Source organism: Enhydra lutris, unplaced genomic scaffold, assembly GCF_002288905.1.
Source record: "Enhydra lutris kenyoni isolate GAN:26980312 unplaced genomic scaffold, ASM228890v2 scaffoldscaffold3, whole genome shotgun sequence".
Taxonomy (NCBI): domain Eukaryota; kingdom Metazoa; phylum Chordata; class Mammalia; order Carnivora; family Mustelidae; genus Enhydra; species Enhydra lutris.
The window spans coordinates 6814737-6837909 of NW_019154087.1; the positions used below are offsets into that span (position 1 = coordinate 6814737).

Sequence of the window (23173 nt, forward strand, 5' to 3'; positions counted from 1 at the left end):
TGAATGCCATAGAAAGCTGAGGTATCCATTCCATTGGGCATAGGGCCAAAGAAATGTTGATTCCTCACATTATGAGTTGAAATAATGATCATTTAAAAACTACTAAAATTTTTAAGAGAAAGTGTATTCAAAAAGGACAGCAACCTCATGAGCTTAATTTAAAAAAAATAATTCAAAAGCAATTTTACAAAAATGGCCTCCTTTCAGTGATTTTTATGCCTTCAGGCAGTCACACTTTGTACAAATTGTCACCATCCCTACCTCCACCTGAATTTCAGACAGCCCTTCCTCCATTTCCCTGGTCTGTTTCTTCCGCACAACCTTACACTTTCCTTCCCCTTTAACTCCACACCTTGTCTCATGCCAAATGCACTTCTTGCATATCCTAGATATCACCATCTTACATTTCAGTAGTTTTTTATATTAGGAAGTCTAAGTGATAACACCTGTATGGTTACTTAGACTTACTTTAAAACTTATAAAATAAAGCTCAATAAAAATAAAACAAAGTGCACTAAAACAATGTTGATATAAATACTTAGACACATAAGGATCTTTCCAGCCTTCCTCAGATCTCATTGTAAAGATAAATATATCTCACAAGATAAACTTGAAGGCAATGTAATTATGTGCACACATACTAACACACACAAAAAAGTAGATAGAGAAACTTGAGAAAAATTGGCATCTCTTTCAAATAATCAGTTCTTAAAAGAAGAGTATATCCCATCAGAATATATATTTAGTATAATTAACATGATTATTGCTTCACTCTGAATAAACCACTTAAAAAGGAGGTTTATTTGTCCTATTCCTACAGCAAATATAACCAATGAGTCACTACAGTTAAAATTCTTTAATGTGAATTGTCTTATATCAATTGAATAGGTGCTTTTTTCCCCTTTCTTTTTTTTACTGTTTTTCCTTTTTTAATTTTTTTTCTCTTTTCACTTTTTGTTTCATTTTGTTTTGTTTTTTCCTTTTTGGTTTTTATTTAAATTCCAGTTAGTTAACATACAGTGTAATATTAGTTTCAGGTGTAAAATTTAGTGATTCAGCACTTCTATACAATGCCCAGTGCTCATCACAAGTGTGCTCCTTAATCCCCATCACCCTATTTTACTTATTTAACATACTTATTAACATAGCATACATACTAATTTTATTATACCTTATTATTATCCATACTTAACATAACATAACATACTTATTAACATAACATAAAATAAATACTTATTTTATTTATTTAACATCCCACTTACTCCCTCCTCTCTGGTAACCCTCAGTTTGTTCTCTAAAGATAAGGGTTGTTTTTTGGTTTTCCTTTCTCTATTTCCTTTATGACCATTTGTTTTGTTTCTTCCATTCCACATATGAGTGAAATAAAGTATTTGTCTTTCTCTGAATGACTTATTTTGCTTAGCATAATATTCTCTAGCTCTATTCATGTCATTACAAATGGGAAGACTTCATTTTTTATGGCTGAGTAATATTCTATTTTATATATATGTGTATATATAAAATAGAGTAATAATATTCTATTATACACATAATATCTATTATACTACATAGTATAGTAATATTCTATTATATGTATGTACAGAAATATATATATATATATCCATATATATCCATATATACACACACACACATATATATATAATTATATAGAATATGCCACAACTGTTTTATGCATTCATCATATATATATATGATGCATGGATATATATGAAATATGCATATATTTCATATATATGTATATAGGTATAATACATAATATAAATATAATATATTTATAATATTGTATATTATATTATATATATAAATATAGTATGTAATATAAATATAATATATTCTACATATATACATATATACAATTTCATATATTCATGCATCATATATATGAATATATATATTTTTTTCATCAGTCAATGGATATTTGAGCTCTTTCCATAGTTTGGCTATTGTTGATAATGTTGCTACAAACATTGGGATGCATGTGTCCCTTCAGAATAGTATTTTTGTATTCTTTTGGTAAATATCTAGTAAAGCATTCTCAATTGTTAAAAAGGAGATTGGTCCAAAATGGAGTCCCTTGTGCTAAGCCCCATGTCAACAAAACAAGATTTAAAACCTAATTTAATTACAGCTTGAACTCTGAGGAATGTAACTTTTAACCAGTCAACATAGAATTACTTGGTCAATATTAGTGAGATAATCTACTCAATAGACCTTTCTTTTCCCCTTAGGAAGGTGACCTTACCTAAAAAATACATTTTGCTAATAATTTCACTTTTCTACCCACTTTTAGCTTTAAAAACCTTTCTTTTCTACAGACTGGCAGAGCTCCTTTCTATTGCTAGATGGGATTCTACTTGATTCATGAATTGTTGAATAAAGCCAATTTGTTAATTTACTCAGTTGAATTTGTGTTGTATAACAGACTTGGTGGCAGTGGCAAGACTGAAAAGACTTATAATAGCTTCAGGGACAAGAAACACTAGTGCAGGACCCTAGAAACTCCTCTGAGTTCAGTCTTTCTAGCTATTACTGAGGATGGTGGGTAAGTTACTCTTGGTTTTAAGCATGGCTCTCTTTGTGTTGAGCTCCCAACCTAATTGCTTTTTCACTGTTAAGACTTACAGAGTCAGCTTGAGCTAGGCAGAGGCTTCCATCCAGAACCTCAGTCCCTAGCTCTTGGTTTAGTCTTCAATCCCCCAGTAGACTAGAATCCCTTACCCCACTTAAAATCTGCAGTGCCCATTTACTGGAGTTATGGTGGTGCACACAGCCTTCTCTTGGCCAGTCTGCAATAAGATCTTCTGGTTGCTGCTGGCATGTTAAGAGGCACATGTTTGTCTTGTTTTACGTAGATAAAGACTATTGCTAACAGAAATCTCAGGGGCCAAAAAGCTGCACAAATTGGTGGGCACCTGTCAAACACTTAAAAGCTGCTGTGATGCTTACCACCTAAATCAAAGACTCTTGTAATAGAATAAATTGGTCATGGTATGAGTGAAACTAACAGTAGGTCACCTGCCAATCTCAAGGAAATTTCCATGCAGTGAAGTAGCCTGTGATACACTGTCCAATCACCAACCCAGATGCATATCCCTTCTAGGTATTAGTTTGGTTCTAAAAGACCCAAAGCCTTAGCTGAAAAAAGTAATTTTAATAAAAATGGGTTGCTTAAAATCTAGAGAATTTCTGCTACCTTCCTACATACCTGGTTTTTATATGTCTAAGAATTATAGTCCTGGAAGAAATAAATATTTACAAAAATAGAAAATCTTCCTAAGCTTGTTTTGTGTCCTGAGAACTTGGTTTGGTAACTGTCAGCTTGGGGACCCAAAATATGGCTAAGCATAAGTGAGTCACATTCAATTAGCAGCTAGATATGGCTGGACAGAAAAGTGGGTTAAACCTCATTTGTGGCTAGGGTTCTCCCAAACTGCTGCTAGCCTTCAAAATAATTATAACCTAGAATTACAGTGGCCATTATGAGGAACGTTCCAGTAAGGTAAGATCATGTAAGAAGTGCATTTAAAAGCAAGGACTCTCAAATCAAAGAAACAGAATGGAATACCTATTTTAACTGGCATACAAAAACCTCTGAAAGTCTTCAAAATTCCAAAATACCTTCAATAAAAGATGTGTTCAAAAAGCTAATGAAAAATTCAAGTTTAAAAAGCACTTAAAAACTAACAAGCAAACAAAAACATAAGGCTGATGTAAGTCTTACTGCTTCCTTCTATCCTCTATTTGAGTACTCATTCTAGTAATCCTCTGTCTGAATTCCCTTTATATGACTGTAAGCAAAAAGTCTGCCAAGTTAATGGCCTTTTAGACACTACACATCAACTCTTGAAGAAGGGCTCGTTGCTGTTGGGGATCTCCCAAAGTTGATGGGACTCTAAGGGATTCTCTGGTAAACTGCTGGTATTCTCTTAAACAACCAAGGGAAAACTAAAGTTAAAAATAATGAAAAACCTAGCCAAATTCTGGTAAATACCAGAGGTACAGATGGGATCCTGAAAAAACTGGTGGAAGCCAACTAAGAGTGAGAATTCTTGCCAGAGTCAGCTCTCCTAGATCTCTGCCTGTAGCGCCAGTAGAAGGAGGTAAACAAAATATCTTATGCATCCTCTTTGGGGACACCTCTTCAGTCCAAGGGGTTATTCAATACTGCCAGAAATATATACTATTCGTCCCAGCTAAAACTACAAAGTAGCTCTGTGGTCAGAAATTGGCTAAATTGCAGAGCCTAAAAGTTTTTTGTTTTGTTCTGTTTTTTTTAAAGCTGTCTCCCCTAAGCGAAAATAAAACTATGACTCCAGAAGGAAAGAAAAACCTTCTAAAGCCCTTGTAAAAGGATTTATGGGTGAATCAACCTATGATGTCATTTAAGTTGCAACCCAATTCTTTGAGGAATTGAGAGCAACTGTCTTTATCTTACAAATCTTTACAAAACTAAAACTCCAGCTCTAGAGCAGTTGAAAGTTCATTTACTCTTTTTTACCAATCCCAAAGCATCTCCTATTTATCTTAAAAGCTTATAACTTGTATTCTTCACTGTGCCTTTGAGATGTAAATGTTAATGTATGAACTTTGGGAAGGTAATCCTTATTAGAAAAAAAAAAAAAAGGAGGGGAAGAAGGTCATTTAGAATTTGCACTAATGGGAAATCTTGAGTATACAGAAGGTATAATGTCTCTCTTCTTTTTAAGATTTCTTCCTTTCTTTTAGAGAGAGAGGCCGAGGAGAAAGTCAGGGAGAGTAAGAGGGAAAGAATCTCAAGCAGACTCTACTTGGAACATGAGGCTTGACACAGGGCTCAATCTTACAACCCTGAAATCATGACCTGAACTGAAACCAAGAGTTGGTTTCTAAACCGACTGAGCCACCCAGGTGTCTCAATGTCTCTCTTTCTAAATATTTATGTAAGCATGTATGTGTGTGTGTGTGTGTGTGTGTGTGTGTGTGTGTGTCTGTGTCTGTGTGTATGTGTATATACATATATGCACATATTTATGTAAGTGTATTTATATATGTATATATATTTATGTGTTATATATATGTTATATATGTTTATATATTATATATGTTATGTACAATGTATGTTATATATAAAATATATTGTATATAGTATATATTATATTTAATAATATATATTAAAATTAATTTTAATAATACCATCTGGCCGTAGAAACTTCTACCACCTTTACCTCCAGATGGTATTACTAAAATTAATTTGTGGAAGAGCAATATTTAATTGGCTTAAACAAATATGAACTTATATAAATTTAATATTCATAAAAATTCTCAAAAATATAATGCAAACTAACCCAAATGCTTTTTGGATTCATGTAATCTGGGAAAATATTCAATATTAAAGCTAATTCAACTTTTTTGTCCTAATTAAAATATACATGTCCTTAGAGTTTTCAGCATTGAATATAATGTAGTCATACAATTTTTATTTAACCTGGATTTATTAATCAAATAAAGTTTATGTTATCCCTGTTATAAAATTTGTCAGCAATAAAAATAACTTGTCATTTTGAAATTTTCATAAGTAATCCAAATATTATTGTTAACAATAATAAATAAATATAAGTAATATATGAAGTTTTAGGTAAACTTTTTAGTTTCCCCAAATCTTTTTGGTAAACTAAAGCCTTAAAGTTTTGCTAGGTTATATTAAGTGATGAGTCAAGTTATAGCCATTGAATATCCAGATCACTTCCAAATAAAATGAAATATTGAAACATGTTATTGAACATAAGCTTATGTACTTTTAGCTTCCTTTTACAGAGAAACTAAAGATAGTCCATTCGTAAACATGTTTAATGCCATGTTGAGAAATTTTCTACGAGAAAGTACATGTTTCTAGAAATTATAAAAAAGAATTTATAGGTCTGCCAATCCACAGAATGCTAACATAAAAGACAGTTTATAATTGCTTACTTCTTAGCTTTTGTTAGAAATTAAAGGCTTCTAAGGGTGAAAAATTCTAATATGTGTAGCTAAAAGCAGTAAGGATACTGAGGAAAAGGAATTTTATGTGTGATCAACCCTGGTTAAGATCAGAATGAATTTAATTAAACAAATGAGTCCTAATATCAAAGTAAGCTGGTGCAAAATCAGAATTTTGTTTTCTATCTGGTAAAAGGACAAAATGTTCTTGGTCCATTGGTCTGCTCTCAATGGAGATTATAAAAGGATTTCTTTACCTTTCAAAGTAATATACCTAAAAAACAAGAATTCTGTTTCATCAAAATAATTTCCTGTGTTGTTTTTATCAAATCTTTGATTACTGAAGCCTAGGACTCTCAATGTTAAAAGAATTAAGTTTTACTCAGAACCACGAAGTCTTCTATATTTGCCTATGAAGTCTTCAATTGTCACTTTGGTTAAATAGATAACTGAATATTGTTTCACTGTGATTTATGGTCTTAAATGCCCATAGTGACTTATGATCTTAAAGCCTTTAGATACTTTTTGACAACCTTCCTAAAAACCAAATTCTAAATGAAGTTTTTTGACTTGAATTAACTTTGATTTTAAGAGGGTCCCTGAAACATCTCAAAAGATTTGGTCTTTCTCCTTACAAAAATATTAAGTCATTAAAGATAATTAAGTTTTTTTGATACGTTAAATTATGTGGAAAACATTGTCAAATAAGAAATAATACTAAGGCATTTTTATGTTGTATAGGTATAAGTTATAAGTGTTCCAGAAATAGTGTAGAATTCCTGGAAATCTGATATGTCATGGCAAAATGTTATTAGTCATAATTCCAGTTATCTTAAAATGATATGTAACATTTTACACACATTTCCTTGCAAATTGTAGTGAAATCTCATCAGATTTTTAATTGTGGCTATTTTTAAGTCTTTTGTCATTTATAGGCAGTTGTTTCATTCTGAAATGTTCCATCTTCAAGGAGACTCATGGAAAATACTCCATAATTCAGGTTTCTGATAACTTTAAAATAAAAACAAAACAAGGGATGCCTGAGTGGCTCAGTCCATTAAGCGCTGCCTTTGGCTGAGGTAATGATCCCAGGTTCCTGGAATAGGAGCCCTGCACGATCAGAGTCCCTGCTCAGTGGGGAACTTGCTTCTCCCTCTCCCTCTGCCTGCTGCTCCCTCCATGTGTGCTCTTTCTCTCTCTCTCTGTCAAATAAATAAATAAATAAATAAATATATTTAAACAGAAGAAAACAAAACTAAATGGAGTAAGAATTTCCAGAGCTAATGAAAAAAAAAAAATGGATACAAGTAGAACAAGTATTAATTACATACGACTAACTGAACTAAGGAGGATGATTATAATTTTGTTTGACTTTTGTTTAAAACACTGCTGGTTTTTAATGTTTTGTTTTACCAGATGTAAGAAACTTTTTTTTTATTTTATTTTCTACTTTTATTTTTCTTTTTGCTATGACCTATATAAGATTGGTAAAGTATACCTTTGTAAACAAAGATAAAGCATTTGCTTTTTCTCCCTACCTGATCCCTCCAGAATTCAGAAACTATTTTTTCTGGCAATATAGTTGTTTCATGGCAATATAGTTATTTGCATAAATTCAATGAGAATCCATTCTCCTTCAATAGGACAATTGGAAATACTGGATATATTACCAAGACTTGATTGAAATGTCATATTTGAGAAAGATCTGTGAAGATTCACATATGATCAAACAATTTTAAGGAACTAAGGTTGATTTTATGGAGCCAAAAAAGCCCCTTGGAAAAAACTGGCCTGGAACTTTGTTTCTAAGGATTCAGCAAGGTTCTTGTAACCTTAGTCAGTCACTATTTTTATTACACTTACATAAGAAATTGTAAATAATGACTTTTGTAAATAATGCAAACAAATTAGTTTTACTACAATTATCTTTTTAAAATGGAAGTAAATGTAGAAAGAATTATGTTTGTACCTTTTTAGATACTAGATCCTAAACCTATTAATTGTCTTTCATGTTTTGTTACATACCTAGACATTGGACTAGATCCTGAATTCTAGCTTTATCTAATATCTGACCACAACTCACCAGAGTAACATTTCCAATTTTCTCTCATCCCTCTGATTTGGAATTGCTAAGAACAAAGATGTCCCTTCAATCTCCTTGGAAAAGACTGTACCACGTCCTTCTCACTACTCAGATGGCAGCCAAACTGCAGGGACTTGTGGAATAACATCTCACAGTTAGAGAAAACTCCACTTGAGATCTGTTCTTGTACAAATGCTGGAAACCTCCAAGTCAAACTGACTAGAAAGAGAATTAGCAGACATAAGGCAGATACTTTCCTCCTAAGGTGCCAGATCAAGACTTCACACTCTAACTAAACATAAAACCCTCTCTTCTTCTCTTTCTTCCCTTTACTCTGGCATTTGCCTGGAAAGATAATGCCATCATCAGTATCTCCCACACCATTGTTAAGGGAGGGAAATTTAAAAAAAATAAATCCTCTGATGTGTGTTGGGCTTAGCTTAAGGTGAAAAGAGATGCTGGTGTCAGGGAAAGTTATCCTTCTTTCCATAATTACATAACATTAATTAATTCCTTTATCTAGCAAGAAGGAAAAAAAAAACAGGCAATGGGCTTTTTTTTCACAGAAAAATCATAAACTGCAAATAATATAAATCGTTAGCCATTGAGAACACTGTGATTAAATAGCTAAATTTGAAATACAAATATAGAAGACAGTAATCTAAATTGTGCCCCAAATTTCACATTTACCATTAGTAAGAAATTTGTTTCCTTTTTAAAAAATATTTATTTGAGGCAGGGTGGGGGCAGGGAGAAGTAGAAGGGAAGGGAGAGAGAATCTCAAGCAGACTCTGCACTGAGCACGGAGCCCAATGTGGGGCTTTATCTCAGGACCCTGAGATCATGACCTGAGCCCAAACTGAGTGAGATGCTTAACTGACTGAGCCACCCAGGCACCCCAAGAAATTTCTGTTTATTAACAGATTTGAAAAAATTATTCGCTTGCCTAGATAATTTCCTTAAAATGTATAAGGCTATTATTAAATCATTTATTTTGTTTTACAGATATATGCAAATTAAGTGAAAAACTATAGGATAGACTTTAAAATATTTTACTTTTAAATAACCTGTTTTTTCAAATGCAAATTAAAACATCAATCTTTAGCTTCTATGAGAGCAAATTGGAATGATAAAGACATAAATACATGGTTATATCTGTAGATTTTTTTTTATTATTTGAGAAAATAATTTGATTAAGAAGTCTAAATGCAACCAGCAATTAACTGAATAAATTGCTGATCAAAGCAAAATTACCTCTCGATAGTCTCTATCTTAGCCCTCTTATATCACATTTCAACAATTAACATTCTTTGGAAAAGAGCATACAATGCCTAACCTTGATTATTGGATACCAAAAGTGGTCAACATATAGTAGAAATTCGATAGATCCCTGGAATATTAGGTTTCAAAACAAATTCAGGCTCTGAGTTACCTCATCAGCATCCATCGCTGTCAGTTGCATAATCTTAGAGCCATCTCCAATGTTCTCCTCCACAGTAAGATCCAGCATGTCTGTTGGAAATACTGGCGGATTGTCATTGATATCCTGAAGTGTTATTTCAACCTACCAGGAGAGAAAGAAACAACAGAGGAATGTCCCACATGCCTGCAAGGTACCAGTTAAGACGTATACCAGGATCCCACTGGCCAGCTAAGCCTTCCAAAAGGAATCAGAACCTTTATATAACACCCAAATAACAGAAAATATCCTAAAGGAAGCTGTGAAATCTTCACAAAAACTATAAAATCCAAGTAAAAATCATTTGACTTATTGATAGTAACTGACTTTACAGGGGCACCTTGGAGTTTATACAAGAAAAGGCCCACTGATCAACTGTTAATTTAATCCCCAGATTTGTGCACCATGGAAGAACTGCCCAGACTTAGGACCACCTGCCATTCAACCATTAAATGTCACCAGACACACAAATGAGGGGGTGTAGAATTTCTTCCTGAAATGTTTACATATTAGCAATGTCTGGGAGAAATAAAGACGTTCACATTTAGTTTTAAGAGACTCACCATTTTCCCCTTTAAAGTGAACTCCCAACTCATGGGGAAAAATACGTGCATCTTCTTTTCTTTTTAGTTCCCCTCCTATCAGCACTTCTAAATGTGACTACAGCTAAACAATCATTCCTTTCAAATGTACTGTTTATATAGACTGCAAATATTAACAATATTGTTTGAAAGATCCCAGTCAGCGTTATTTGTTTGCTTCTCTGCCTCAGAAAAATTGTTTAGAAGTAAGGGTTTGTGAAGTCTAGATACGAACTTCAAACCATGTGTTTTCTTTTTTGAGCTAGGTGCTAAAAGCTGTATATCTGATCAGAAAAGGGAAGACAGCTGCTAATAAAACTGCAAGTTTCCCCAGTTGGGTCACAAAATTAAGTCATGGAGAAAAACTATCCAGCCATTTAGCTAGGATATAACTAAGACATTTTTCTCATGGGATGAAATGTCATATTTTATAGTTAAACTGTAAAAACTCCATCAGATCTCAGAGCAATGCAAACGAATATGAGGAAAGAGAAGAGAGTAAAAGAATTCTGGTTTCTTCTTTTCCAGGAGGAGGTGGAGTTGGGGTTGAGAGGGAAGCAAGAGGTAGGACTGTCACTATTCTCTGACAGGGAATGAATGGGAACAATAACATAGCTAGACTAATAAATGGATGAGCAAATGATAAAAAGAAAAACCCAGAAAACAATATATAAAATTAAGTACTAAAGAATTATGATACCTCTAATTCCACCTCTTAATAGTAGGGAAGTGTTTGATAAAAAGTTAATCTTGGTTTTGAAGGTGTGAACACAGACCTAGGAGTTCCTTAGAGCTAGGGAGAGACTTTGAGGAAAAGGATTTTATAAATCAGAATTCCAGGTCCTACAACCCAAAGTCAAAATTATAATTTCATCTCTGGAACATACTGAGTACATATGAAGTTTTCATGTAGGAAGAGCTTTGATATATATAGATATATATATTTTTTTTTTCAAAAGCTTGAAAAATATGGATTTAAGAATCAATGACCCAATGGTCATCCAAAAATATAACCATTAATGTCTTTAGAAATTAATAATTATCTTCATATTGTAGATGCCTAAATTTTCATATATGTGTACACAATCCTTAAAACACAGTAGAAAAATAAATGAAGAATAAGAGATAATGGATGGAAATACCTCATTATTCAACTCTGACATTTTAGCTTAATAGATTTTTTCCTCAATTCTAAATTGTCTTTCATCTGTAGTTTTATGATTTGGTCTAATTGGAAACCAACATGCCAACCTTGTTTATGCTCATGTGTGTGTGTGAAAGAGAGAGAAAGATATTTTATAAGTGTATTTGTGAGAGAATATGCATATGAATGTGTGTGTTTATCAAAGTGTATATGAGTGTGTGGAGTGTGTGTGCATGTGTATGTGCTTAAGAAAGAACACTAGTTGAGGAAAAGGGAAATCCATATTGGCACCAATTAAATATGACATCAAAGATGCATCGGGAAACAGTACCATGCACTAGAAACATGCTGGGGATTCCAGAAAGTTACCTCATTAAAAATGGTGAGTGCATGAATTGAACAAGCCCCTTCTGTATTTTAATAATTATAACAAAGTAACTAATATACTAAATGCTAGACATAGTTTTAGGTTATATGTGTGTGTACATACATACATATACATACACATACACACACTTTAAAAGTTCTCTAAAGAGCCCTATGAGGAAAATATTGTTATGTTCCCAGTAGAGAAACTAGTTAACAAAAGTAAAGAGGTTAAATAATTGCCCAACGACACAGAGCTCAAAAGTAATTTTCTCTAAAGCCATGCAAACTTGTCTCTCTCATGTCTAAGTGTGTCTAAGTGTGTATGTTCAATAAACACAACGAATCATATTTGAAAAATATGTCACAACCAAATGCACATATTATTTCTGCCTGGAAATCTGAATCACTTACATATGAGCTAACTAGCCATATAATCATGGGTCAGTCAATAAATCTCTCTCTGTCAGAATTTTTTTTTAAGATTTTATTTATTTATTTGAGAGAGAGAGAATGAGAGAGAGAAAGAGAAAGAGAGAGAGAGAGCATGAGTGGAGAAAGTTCAGCAGGAGAAGCAGACTCACTGTTGAGCAGGGAGCCCTATGTGGGACTTGATCCTGGGACTCCCAGGATCATGACCTGAGCTGAAGGCAATCGCTCAACCAACTGAGCCACCCAGGTGCCCCTCTCTGTCAGAATTTAAGAAAAAATAGAAATAATAGAAAAGAAGACTGTTCTATTGATCCTTAGATACAGCTCTAGAAGTCTTTGATCATGTATGCTCTATGAGATTTTGGCTAATTTCATTATTTTAGGTATAGAAATAGTTTTCCTATTTTATTTAAAGATTTTATTTATTTTCTTAAGAGAATGAGAAAGAGCATGAGCTGGAGGACAGGCAGATGGAGAGAGAGGGACAGACTCCCCGTTGAGCAGGGAGCTGGACCCCGGGGCTTAATCCCAGGACCCTGGGATCATGACCTGAGCTGAAGGCAGACACTAACTTAACCAACTGAGCCAGGTGCCCCTGAGTTTCTTATTTTATTAGAAAGAATAAATTTAGTTTAATATTAATGAGTCCAAAACTAAACATTCCTGAATGTATCTATAGTCAACCCATTATAAAAATAGATTTAGAACATTTCATCTTTGCATCTGATATACGCAAAGGTTATTTTTTAGATACCCCATGTCATTCATTTAATGTCAGGCCATTCTTTTTCCTAAAATCAGTGTCAGCTTACCAATTAAAAAGTTAAGAACTTCCTATTCCTTTCTGGGGGGACTGAAATATAGATATTTCTCTTAATTGCTCTGTATCTCTTTTTTATTCCACAATTCCTCAGATATCCTCAAAAAGTATTTAGCATGACTTTTCTCAGTTCTCCCAATAGCCCAGGGTAATGAATTATGTAGAAAAAGGGAAACAAACTCCTTAGCACAGGTAGGTGTCATCCTGCAATCCCTTTACTTCTCCTGCTCCTCTGTGCCATTTTTCTACCTACCAAGAATTTCAGGACCATGGACCCTGTTTGTGATGAGGTTCTCACTGATTCCAGTATTTATTCATTCAATATTTTAGAATCTATCACACAACAGGCATATATTAATCACTAAAACTACAGAAGAAAACAAGACAGGTCTCATCCCTTGCAGGAAAGGAATGGGGTTTGATAATAGAAATATTGTTGACATCTTGATCTCAAAAAGTTTATCTCCCACACCATGGATAATTCTTTGAACCGCCTTACATTTTGCCCTTGCCAGTTACCACCTTCCCGGTGACTCCAGAGCCTAACATGTGCTTGGCTAACTCTTAGATCGGCCACTAACCTAAAAGTCTTATTCCATTATGATGCTTTCTTCAGACTGAGATTTGATATGAATTGTTTGCATATCATTTATCATATGATATATGGTATCATATAAATATAAAACACAGGAGTGAAACATTAATAGTTTAGAAAAGATATCTGGAAACAAAATTAAGACTTTATAATTTTTAAAGATTTCTTTCAGTACAAACGAGATCACTTTCATAATACAGACAATGGCTATTAGTAGTTTGTTTTAAAATTCTAAGATTTTAAAATAGTCTACAATATCGTTCCCAAGCTAAGAAATGTGTATGTTGAAAAATGCATTCTTCTCTTAAAGAGACAAATCAAAAACTACTGCACAGCTAAGTTTTTAGTCCTAGCACTGCCACTCAGTGTTTTATGTTTATCTTTACAATTGTTTAGACCTGAAATAAAATAATTGCATTTAAATATTCATTTTTCTAAATTAAAATAAAATAATCATCTTTCAAAATTAAAATAAAATAAATAAAATAAAAATCTCATTTTGAACTCAAAAACTTTCTTCACAAGTGGCTCTATTTAAAATAAAAACAAAACAGAAACTGCCAACAGCTTCCATAATTTAAGTCCAGGGGGCATTTTCAAGGTATCTATTCTGAAAGTTTGTGAAAATTTACTCTTAAAGGTTAAAGAAACATTACACCATGAAGATAAGGCACTTGCACATTTATGCCACCTATCAAATATTGACCTTTGTGCTTAGGTAGTTGATGCTTCAAAAACATATGTGGTTTCCCTGCTACAATTACAAGGGCAGTTGGTAACTTTGTGGTTGACTTACTCATAACAAAACATCAGCTGCAGCTAGTGGTTGAGCCATAGGTATTGTCCAATGCTACCACCTCTAAAGACCTGCAGAATAATGACTTTCTTGGCTGAGACACCTGATCCCTACGCAGTGAAACCCTGCTAAATGAATGATTATATTTAGAAACAAAAACATGATTGAGATTAAGGAGGCTAATGACCAATTAACTTAAAACAGGCTGTCTTTTGTTGGCTTAATAAAGGTAAAATTTAAATTAAAAAAATATGGCTTTAAGTATTGTCATCAAACTTTTTATGCTGAAGGAAGAGTATTTGATATTCTGGCTGCTGAATCGTTAAATAGATATTTAAAAAGAAAAAATTTCATTATTTATAAACTGTGTAAATAGTTGCTATAAAACGAGTACAAAGCTTCTCTCAACCTTTTTTTGTAATATGTAGTCTGTCATTTTATTCTGCAGTGAATCAAGAATGATATTATATCTTGGGGATTAATTTTTAATTTTTAAGTGAATAAATCAGCATACTTAGTAAGTAATCATTAATTAGCAATATCAATTATCAGATCAGTCATACATATAGCTCTAACTATAAAACATGGCATATCACTGATTTAAATTGAAATAACAAAGGTAATATGTTATAGTCAAGGTTAAGGAATTGACTAAAATATCAGGGTCCAGGGACGCCTGGGTGGCTCAGTTGGTTAAGCGGCTGCCTTAGGCTCAGGTCATGATCCCAGAGTTCTGGGATCGAGTCCCACATCGGGCTCCTTGCTTGGCGGGGAGCTTGCTTCTCCCTCTGCCTCTGCCTGTGCTCACTCTCGCTCTCTCTCTGACAAATAAATAAATAAAATCTTAAAAAAAAAAAAATCAGGGTCCATTATGAACTGATCCCCCAGTTAATAAATCAGTAATTTCATTGTGGTTACTAGCTCAACCACAATTGAAAGCATGTTCTTAAATTCATAACATCTCTGCAAGATAAATAAAGTGGTTCTTAGTGAATAAGGATGAACACATATCTAAAACATATTTTTTTTATTTCAAACCTTCCTACAAACTACATAAAATGGTTCTTAATAAATAAGAATGAAAAACAACCCATTTTTTTTTCCTTTTGGTAACTGTAGAGTTTAGAGTACACTAAAAGCTCAGAAATCCATATATTTGCAGGTAGGTGTATTAAAATTTTAGGAGGAACATTAAATATCATCAAGTCCATCTCCTTTATTTTACACAGAGTCAAAATTAAGGCATTGAAATGTCAAGTCATTTATCTAAGAAAAGCAATGGTCAGCCTCCTATCTCGAGCCCATTGATTTTTTCCAGAGACCTGTGTGTGAAAAGAGCCAGAGCCAGAGCTAGAATGCAAGCTGAATATCTTAGACCAAAGCATCTAATCTGTGCATGAAGACAATGAGCTTTCAAACAAAATATGCATTTGATATCAATAAGAAAATGACTTTGAAGAAATTTAGATTTGATGTCTACTCTACAAACACTATTTTATCTACAGTTTTTTTTTCATTTTTAAGTTTCTTCTTATTTACAGTAAGGGAAAATAATCTGTGAAGGTTTGCTTTAACAATGCCACTAAAAACTACTAATCATTGAGTAGGAAAGTGGTAGGAATATATAACAAGTAAGGAAAGTAGATAAATTCTCTATAGATATCAATAAAAGTTACTGCTTTAAAAATGTCTACAAAGAATTTGTTTATTTTTCTTAAAAGATGCAATCATAAATATTCATTTTTCAGAAATGACTAAAATCTAAATGGTTGGTGAGATAGACATGAAGTACACAAAATCCTAAAATAGTAAAAGATGCATCAAGACATACAGTACTTGATTAGTTGCTTTTTTAGTGGCAAAAATACTTACATTGTTGTCTTTTTACTTTTGTGAAACTGACACCCCAAAATTAAGTTTCTCAAGTAATATTATTACCTAGACCATGTAAACTGTGAGAGAGCATTACACCAAAAATGATGCTTAGAGTACATGCATATGGTTTCCAAAGATGTGACAATCCCATAAAGATTGCTTTTCAATACACCTCTTATTTAACTAACAGTCCTGCCAAAAAAAAAAAAAAAAAAAAAAAATTATTTCAACAACAGTAATTTGTTGCTCTGATTTCTTCAAAAAATGTGTATATTACAGGAATTGGTCAGTGAGAATCTCTTCATGTTACCAAAGATCATTTATACTGCTCAGTAAATTAGTGCCTTTTAAACTCTTGAGATTTTGATTTCCATTCTCACAACTTATGCATGCCTAGCATATACTTTTTACCCTAGAGAGATTTCCATTTTTTAAAAGCAAACCCAGGTTATTTTTGCATTTTTATCAGAATCATAAGTTCAGCAAATTTAATACAGTAGATATGTTACTAGCATATAAAAGTACATTGAGGGGCGCCTGGGTGGCTCAGTGGCTTAAACCTCTGCCTTCGGCTCAGGTCATGATCTCAGGGTCCTGGATCGAGCCCCACATCGGGCTCTCTGCTCGGCAGGGAGCCTGCTTTCCCGACCCCCACCTCTCTCTGCCTGCCTCTCTGTCTACTTGTGATCTCTCTCTCTCTCTCTGTCTGTCAAATAAATAAATAAATCTTTAAAGAAAAAAAAAGTACATTGATCATGTGTTGTGATGAGCACTGGGTGTTATACATAACTAATGAATTGTTGAACACTACATCAAAAACTAATGATGTATTATATGTTGGCTAATTGAACATAATAAAAAAAAGAAAAGAAAATCTGCTAATCAGTTCACCTCACCTTAATTCCCTTTGCATATTAGTCCTCTTTAATGATAATACTTCTTAACAGAAAATGAAAAATTGTAGAGCTGTCAATAAGAGCAATTGCTTTGGGGCTCCTGGGTGGCTCAGTGGGTTAAAGCCTCTGCCTTCAGCTCAGGTCATGATCTCAGGGTCCCAGGATCGAGCCCCGCATCGGGCTCTCTGCTCAGCAGGGAGCCTGCTTCCTCCTCTTTCCCTCTCTGCCTGCCTCTCTGCCTACTTGTGATCTCTGTCAAATAAATAAATAAAATCTTAAAAAAAAAATAAGAGCAATTGCTTTGGAAGGCAACATCATTGTTTCTTGGTGTATAATTCCAAAATAAACAAAGGACCCCAAGCAATAGAACAGGAAAAAAAAAAAAAAAAAAAAGTGCATTGATCAAAGTTGCCTTATATCACAATGATATTTAGAATCAACCCAAATCCTATTGATTTCCTAGCTCTTGTTTGCCTCTCATGCCATCATGTGTAAATTTTATGATATGAAATCCTATTGGGTGGTAATTCAATAACTTCATACTCAGAATGATAACTTAAAAGAGCTGCAGACAAATATGTATGTTTTGTTCAGAAAATCTCCCACTTGGGAGACTGGAATGTAAGATTTCATCAACACCCATCACTATTTCAGAAACAGCTACACAAAACACCACACAAATCATGAGTAAACCTGAAGGAATAAATAAGCTCATTCAAATGTGCATTACCCTTAATAGGTCATTATGATGTCACTCAAAGAGCACTCTACTACATGATGCTCTACTTTATACTGTGTAGGGGCTACTGAAATTCACTGGGGGAAAAAGTCTAATCTTACACTCAAAACAACTTTTATTCATCAGAGTGAAAACAAGATGCTGAGACCTACCACTTCATTTTCTGTATGCGTGCTCAAGTGAGGGCTTGAAGTTGAAACCAAATTAACCAAGCTGAAATCCCCACGATGATCAGTAAAACCATCACGCCTGGCCGGTCACTTCCTTTGACCCTGGCAAAGGAAAACTCCACCTTTCCTGCCTGAGAGGAGACTGTGCAAAGTAGCGGTCTGCCCTTAGTGCAGTGAGAGGCTCCATGCTAGGGGACAGCTTGCTGTCACCACATCGGGTTGTGTGTAAAAAGGAATATTCTGGAACTTGATATGAAATTTGAAACTCAAGCACAACATTCATTAAAGAAAAACATCAGGAGAAAAAATGTCAAAACCACGGCTCAAATAAATAATCGAATTTATATTTTAAATGTTTGGCAATAGCTTCACATGGTCACTGTTCAGTTCAAGTCGACTATTATAGGATTCATTTAATTCAATGAGATTGACACATTTTATGTGCTATACAGTCTTCTAATAACAAGGTTTTATTTAGTAAATTTATGCTAAAGCCTATGTATACTAGGATTACATAGCAGAAGTTCTAATTAAATTTCAACAGAAAGTCTGACATTCTATGTTCGTTTTCTTATTGAACTAACTATATCATTTCATTTGATAGAACATACATATATACTCTTTTTCAAAATTTCAACTTGAGAGCTAAATTCATTAGGAAAGAGAAAATTCAACATGTACTATTATTTATGGGTTTAGTCTCTTAAGTACTTTCATTTCTTAACAACAATAAAATGCTGTATTGCCATGAAAGGTTGGTGCCAGGGTTTGCATAGTTCCTTTAATTTTGTTCTTCATTTCTTTCCCTATTTTGGGTGACCACTGGGAATTCTGCTGCCATGAGTCTGGGCGAAACATTTCACTACATCCAGAACACTTCATCATGCTGCTGAGCCAAACTCTATTATGGTTTGTGACTGACTCATATTTTAGTTATGAGAAGGCCTTAGCAAAGAACAGTTTACATTTAAAAGTCCTAAATGTCAGGAATGTAATGTTTGGACTATGTAGGTATGCAAGGTCTAATCATATTCTGTGAACAATGTTTTTAGGTAGTTACTTATTTATAATGTATAATCGACCTAATTCAAAAGAGTATGTGGTAACTGTACTAATAGTATGCTCTCTCATCCTGGTGGTATTTCTGAACTTTTGAAATGCAAATCTTCAAAGAAAGGGGAGAAATGGGACTTTGGAGAAAAGATCTATGATTCCATGTTATGAAAGCCAGGCAGGGGCTAGGTAGAACGTATTAGGGAAAACCAACAGAGCCACCACCACTATGTATGTGTAAGTGAACCAGAACTCTGGAGGACACAGGTCTGTTGCAGGCTCAAACTTTGCTGAGGTTTCAGAGTTTATCAGAAATTAAATCTATGTATTTAGGTATAGTTTTTCTTTAGAATGACAAAAAAAGCAGGAAAATTATTGCATTTTACTAGAAGAGGAGCACTTACATGCTATATATATATATATATATATATATATATATGTACACTAAATTCTGTTTTATTAAATTGTTTTACAGAAAACAATTTAGTAAAGTAAACATGATATAATGATAATATTTAAGAAAATGACACTTAATTTGGGAATTATAATCTCCTCTTTTTGGAATCTTAGGCTAGCAAATATTTTGTCATTTTAAACTTTATACTTTAAATTATGTGTATATTTAGATACCTGTGTGTTTATTTCACACAAACTTGTACTGTTTCTATTCCAAATGTTCTGGAATATGAGAAAAGAAGGAAGCATGCACATTTCAGTTTCTTTTTAGTTTAATTTTAAAAGCAAAGTAAAAATAAACATAATGAGGTTCAAAACAAAACATATTTCTCATATAAGCTACATGTATGTAACTGTGACCAATTATATTTCTCAAACAAAAGCAATTACATTAATCTCTCATCACTAGAAGTCTTCTAGCAGTCAGCAGCATATGTTCCTGGGATTTCGATGCATTTCTAACTAGGAAAGAAATCTGTATGAGTTAACAGGCAGGCTTGGAGAGTAGCCAGAAATGACAAGAATGGCTAGAAGTGCGGACAAGACATGGTTAACTCCATTCTTGAAACGAAATGCTTTCCATAACTCGCTAAATGTGTGGTGACATAATAGAAAGCTAGTTTTGTTGTGCTTTCAATATTGTTCAAATTAGAACCAAATAAGGATTTCTTTTAAGGCAGAGGCAATCATGTGTAACCACTTCAACTTTTCCTGAAATCAATACTGCATAATTTCAGACTTTTAACAGATTCTTAAGGACGCCCAAAAGTAAATGCAGAATAAAGAATCAAGTTGAAATATGTGTGGTTGCATACGAAACTTATGGAAATTTTTATACTATTCTTCAAAACAAATACCCTGCAGAAGCATCCTGTAGTATACTTTTCAAAAAATGTTAATCTGAATGTGGAAACATATATCAAAAGGAAAACATAGTATAAAACAAACAAATAAAAGTATTCCACCCTTTTATTTCTTCACTTTTCACACTTATTTTTGTCCTATAGCAAGGGATTTTATAAAATGTATAAGACTCCTACTCAGACTACTGAAAAACAGAAAAGTAGTTTGACTTATATTTGAGTTACAAATTGTGGCAGACTGAATCACTGACCCTGATTCTTCACCCCTCTCCATAAGCAACTTTATAGCTTCTCACTAAAGGTGGGCTTTCTCTCTTTACCCCTTGGCTTTGGACTCATCCACAATGGCCAACTGTTTTGGTCAATGAGATATTTACATATACGACACAGGTGGGCACTTGAAATATGCTTGCTCTCTTATACATCTGTCGTGGTCACTAGAACAATATGTCCCTCCTAGTCCACTAGTATCAGGATGAAAACAACAGGTACTGAGTTGACAAGTCTCAGCTAAGACACTTGTATGGTTTGAAGCAGAGCCTCCCAGTTGAACCAAGCCTAGATCAGCCAAAATACACCCTACCTGCAGGTGCACAAGAACGATGTGCATTCCTGTAGGCCTTTGAGACTTTTGTGGCTTGTTATTATGCAACATTATTGTGTCAACAGTTAACAAATACACAATTCAAAACAATGGCTACATTAATTTAATATTTTACTTAATCTTCATTTGTAAATAAGAGATTACTATTTTTAATAGGCAAAAAGATAAAAGATTATATATACTAATATCTATAATCTGTAATATACCTTATAATGTGTGCTAAGTTTTATTGCTATGGATCTATTAATACATTTTCCTAACCTGTATAACTTCCTACTCTCACTTCACATACCATACCCCTAACTTTTAGAAGGGAAACTCAAAACAAGATGTGACCTTCAAATCTTCCCCCACCCAAACCAAAGACTGGGGGAGGAAGGTAGGACTACTTGACCCACGAGGAGCAAATTATGACTGGATTGAGTCAATCAAATTGCCCTAAGAAAGAGTAGAATGTTATGGAAGAGTAGAAAATTATGAAAAAATGGGAAATCTGTAAGAGAACAATAATGGCAGAACTACAATTAGAGAATGTAGTTCCCACGAATATATACACTCCATCTTTAGTGGCTTTCTAGTACCCACATTAGACTTGACTACACTCTTTTTTTAATGCGCATTAAAGAGGGCATGTGGTGTGAAGAGCATTGGGTGTTACACACAACTAATGAATCATTGAGCACTACATCAAAAAATAATGATGTATTATGTTGGCTAATTGAATTTAAATAAAAATATACTTTTTTATTTTTTTATTTTTTTTTAGATTTTATTTTATTTTATTTTATTTATTTATTTGACAGACAGAGATCACAAGTAGGCAAAGAGGCAGGCAGAGAGAGAGAGGAGGAAGCAGGCTCCCTGCTGAGCAGAGAATATGATTCGGGGTTCGATCCCAGGACTCTAGGATCATGACCTGAGCTGAAGGCAGAGGCTTTAACCCACTGAGCCACCCAGGCACCACCACTCTTTCTTTTTTTAATGAAATTACTGCAATGTCAAAATAACCCCTCCGCTCAATTTCACCTTTAGTCAATTGCACATTAGTCTTCTCTGTGAAGAAATTTCTATTACTTGACATAAATGACATACAGTTTTAACTTACAGCCAATCTATTTTATTTTAGTTATTTAATTTATTAGTATATTTGTTATACTTCCTTACAGATCTTAAACAACTATCTCAAACTATAAAATTAAAACCCTATTTTAGAGGGCTGCCTGGGTGGTTCAGATGGTTGGGTGTCTGCCTTTGGCTCAGGTCATGATCTTCGGGTCCTGGAATCTTCAGGTGCTGGGATTGAGCCTCACATCTGGCTGCCTGCTCACTGGGGAGCCTGCTTCCCCCCTTCCTTCTGCCTCTACCCTGTTCATACTCTCTCTCTCAAATAAATAAATAAATTTTTTTAAAAACCCATTTTAGAGTTGTGTGGGATTATTATTTTACTTCAAAACTATAACAATTTAAATTTATTTGAAACAGCATTAGCTCTTCAATACGTAAGAATGAATATAGTTTTTGCTTAATGGGAAATATAATATGTAGTTTCTGAAAATCTTGAACTCACTGTCAAAACAAAAATATTTTTTACAGTGTACTGTGCTTTAATTATATTGAGAAATCCTTTAAATGAACTCAGAAATACTGCTTCTTTTCTAAGCTTTGATGGCAATGTTTAGTTTCCACCATAGTGTCTTTCATACAGGAGGCACTTAATATATGCTTATTCAATGACTTAAAAGCCAATATACTCATTACCCAGATAGAAAAACCAAATAAAATCTCCACCAGAAAAGAGAACTACAGGCCAATATCCTTAAGAATGTAGATGCAAAGCTCAACTGAATCCAACAATACATTATAAAAATCACTCATCATGATCAAGTAGGATTTACTCTTGGGCTGCAATGGTGATTCAGTACTCTGAAGTAAGTCAATGTTATAGGTCACATCAATAAGAGAAGGGATAAGAACCACAAGATTATTTCAGTAGAAGCAAAACAAACAAACAAACAAAAAACCCTCAACAAAGTAGGTTTAGAGAGAATATACTTCAACATAATATAGGCTATATATGAAAAACCCACAGCTAACATCATCTTTAATGGGGAAAAACTGAGAGCTTTTCCTCTAACATGAGAAACAAGACAGGGATGTGCACTCTCTTCACTTTTATTCAACATAGTCCTAGAAGTCCTAGCCACAGCTATCAGACAACAAGAGGAAATACAAAGGATCCAAAACAGTAAGGAAGAAGTAAAACTT

General features: G+C 33.7%; 1 protein-coding gene across 3 annotated transcripts in view; it reads right to left on the reverse strand.

Annotated features, from left to right (window-relative positions):
* LOC111156127 (FAT atypical cadherin 4) overlaps nt 1–23173 on the reverse strand; it is a 179872-nt gene that overhangs the window by 89522 nt on the left and 67177 nt on the right. For all 3 annotated transcript variants that reach the window (XM_022516792.1, XM_022516772.1, XM_022516781.1), the window contains exon 2: nt 9492–9623. In XM_022516792.1, coding sequence (XP_022372500.1) covers nt 9492–9623 — 132 coding nt within the window. The remainder of the gene's footprint in view (nt 1–9491; nt 9624–23173) is intronic.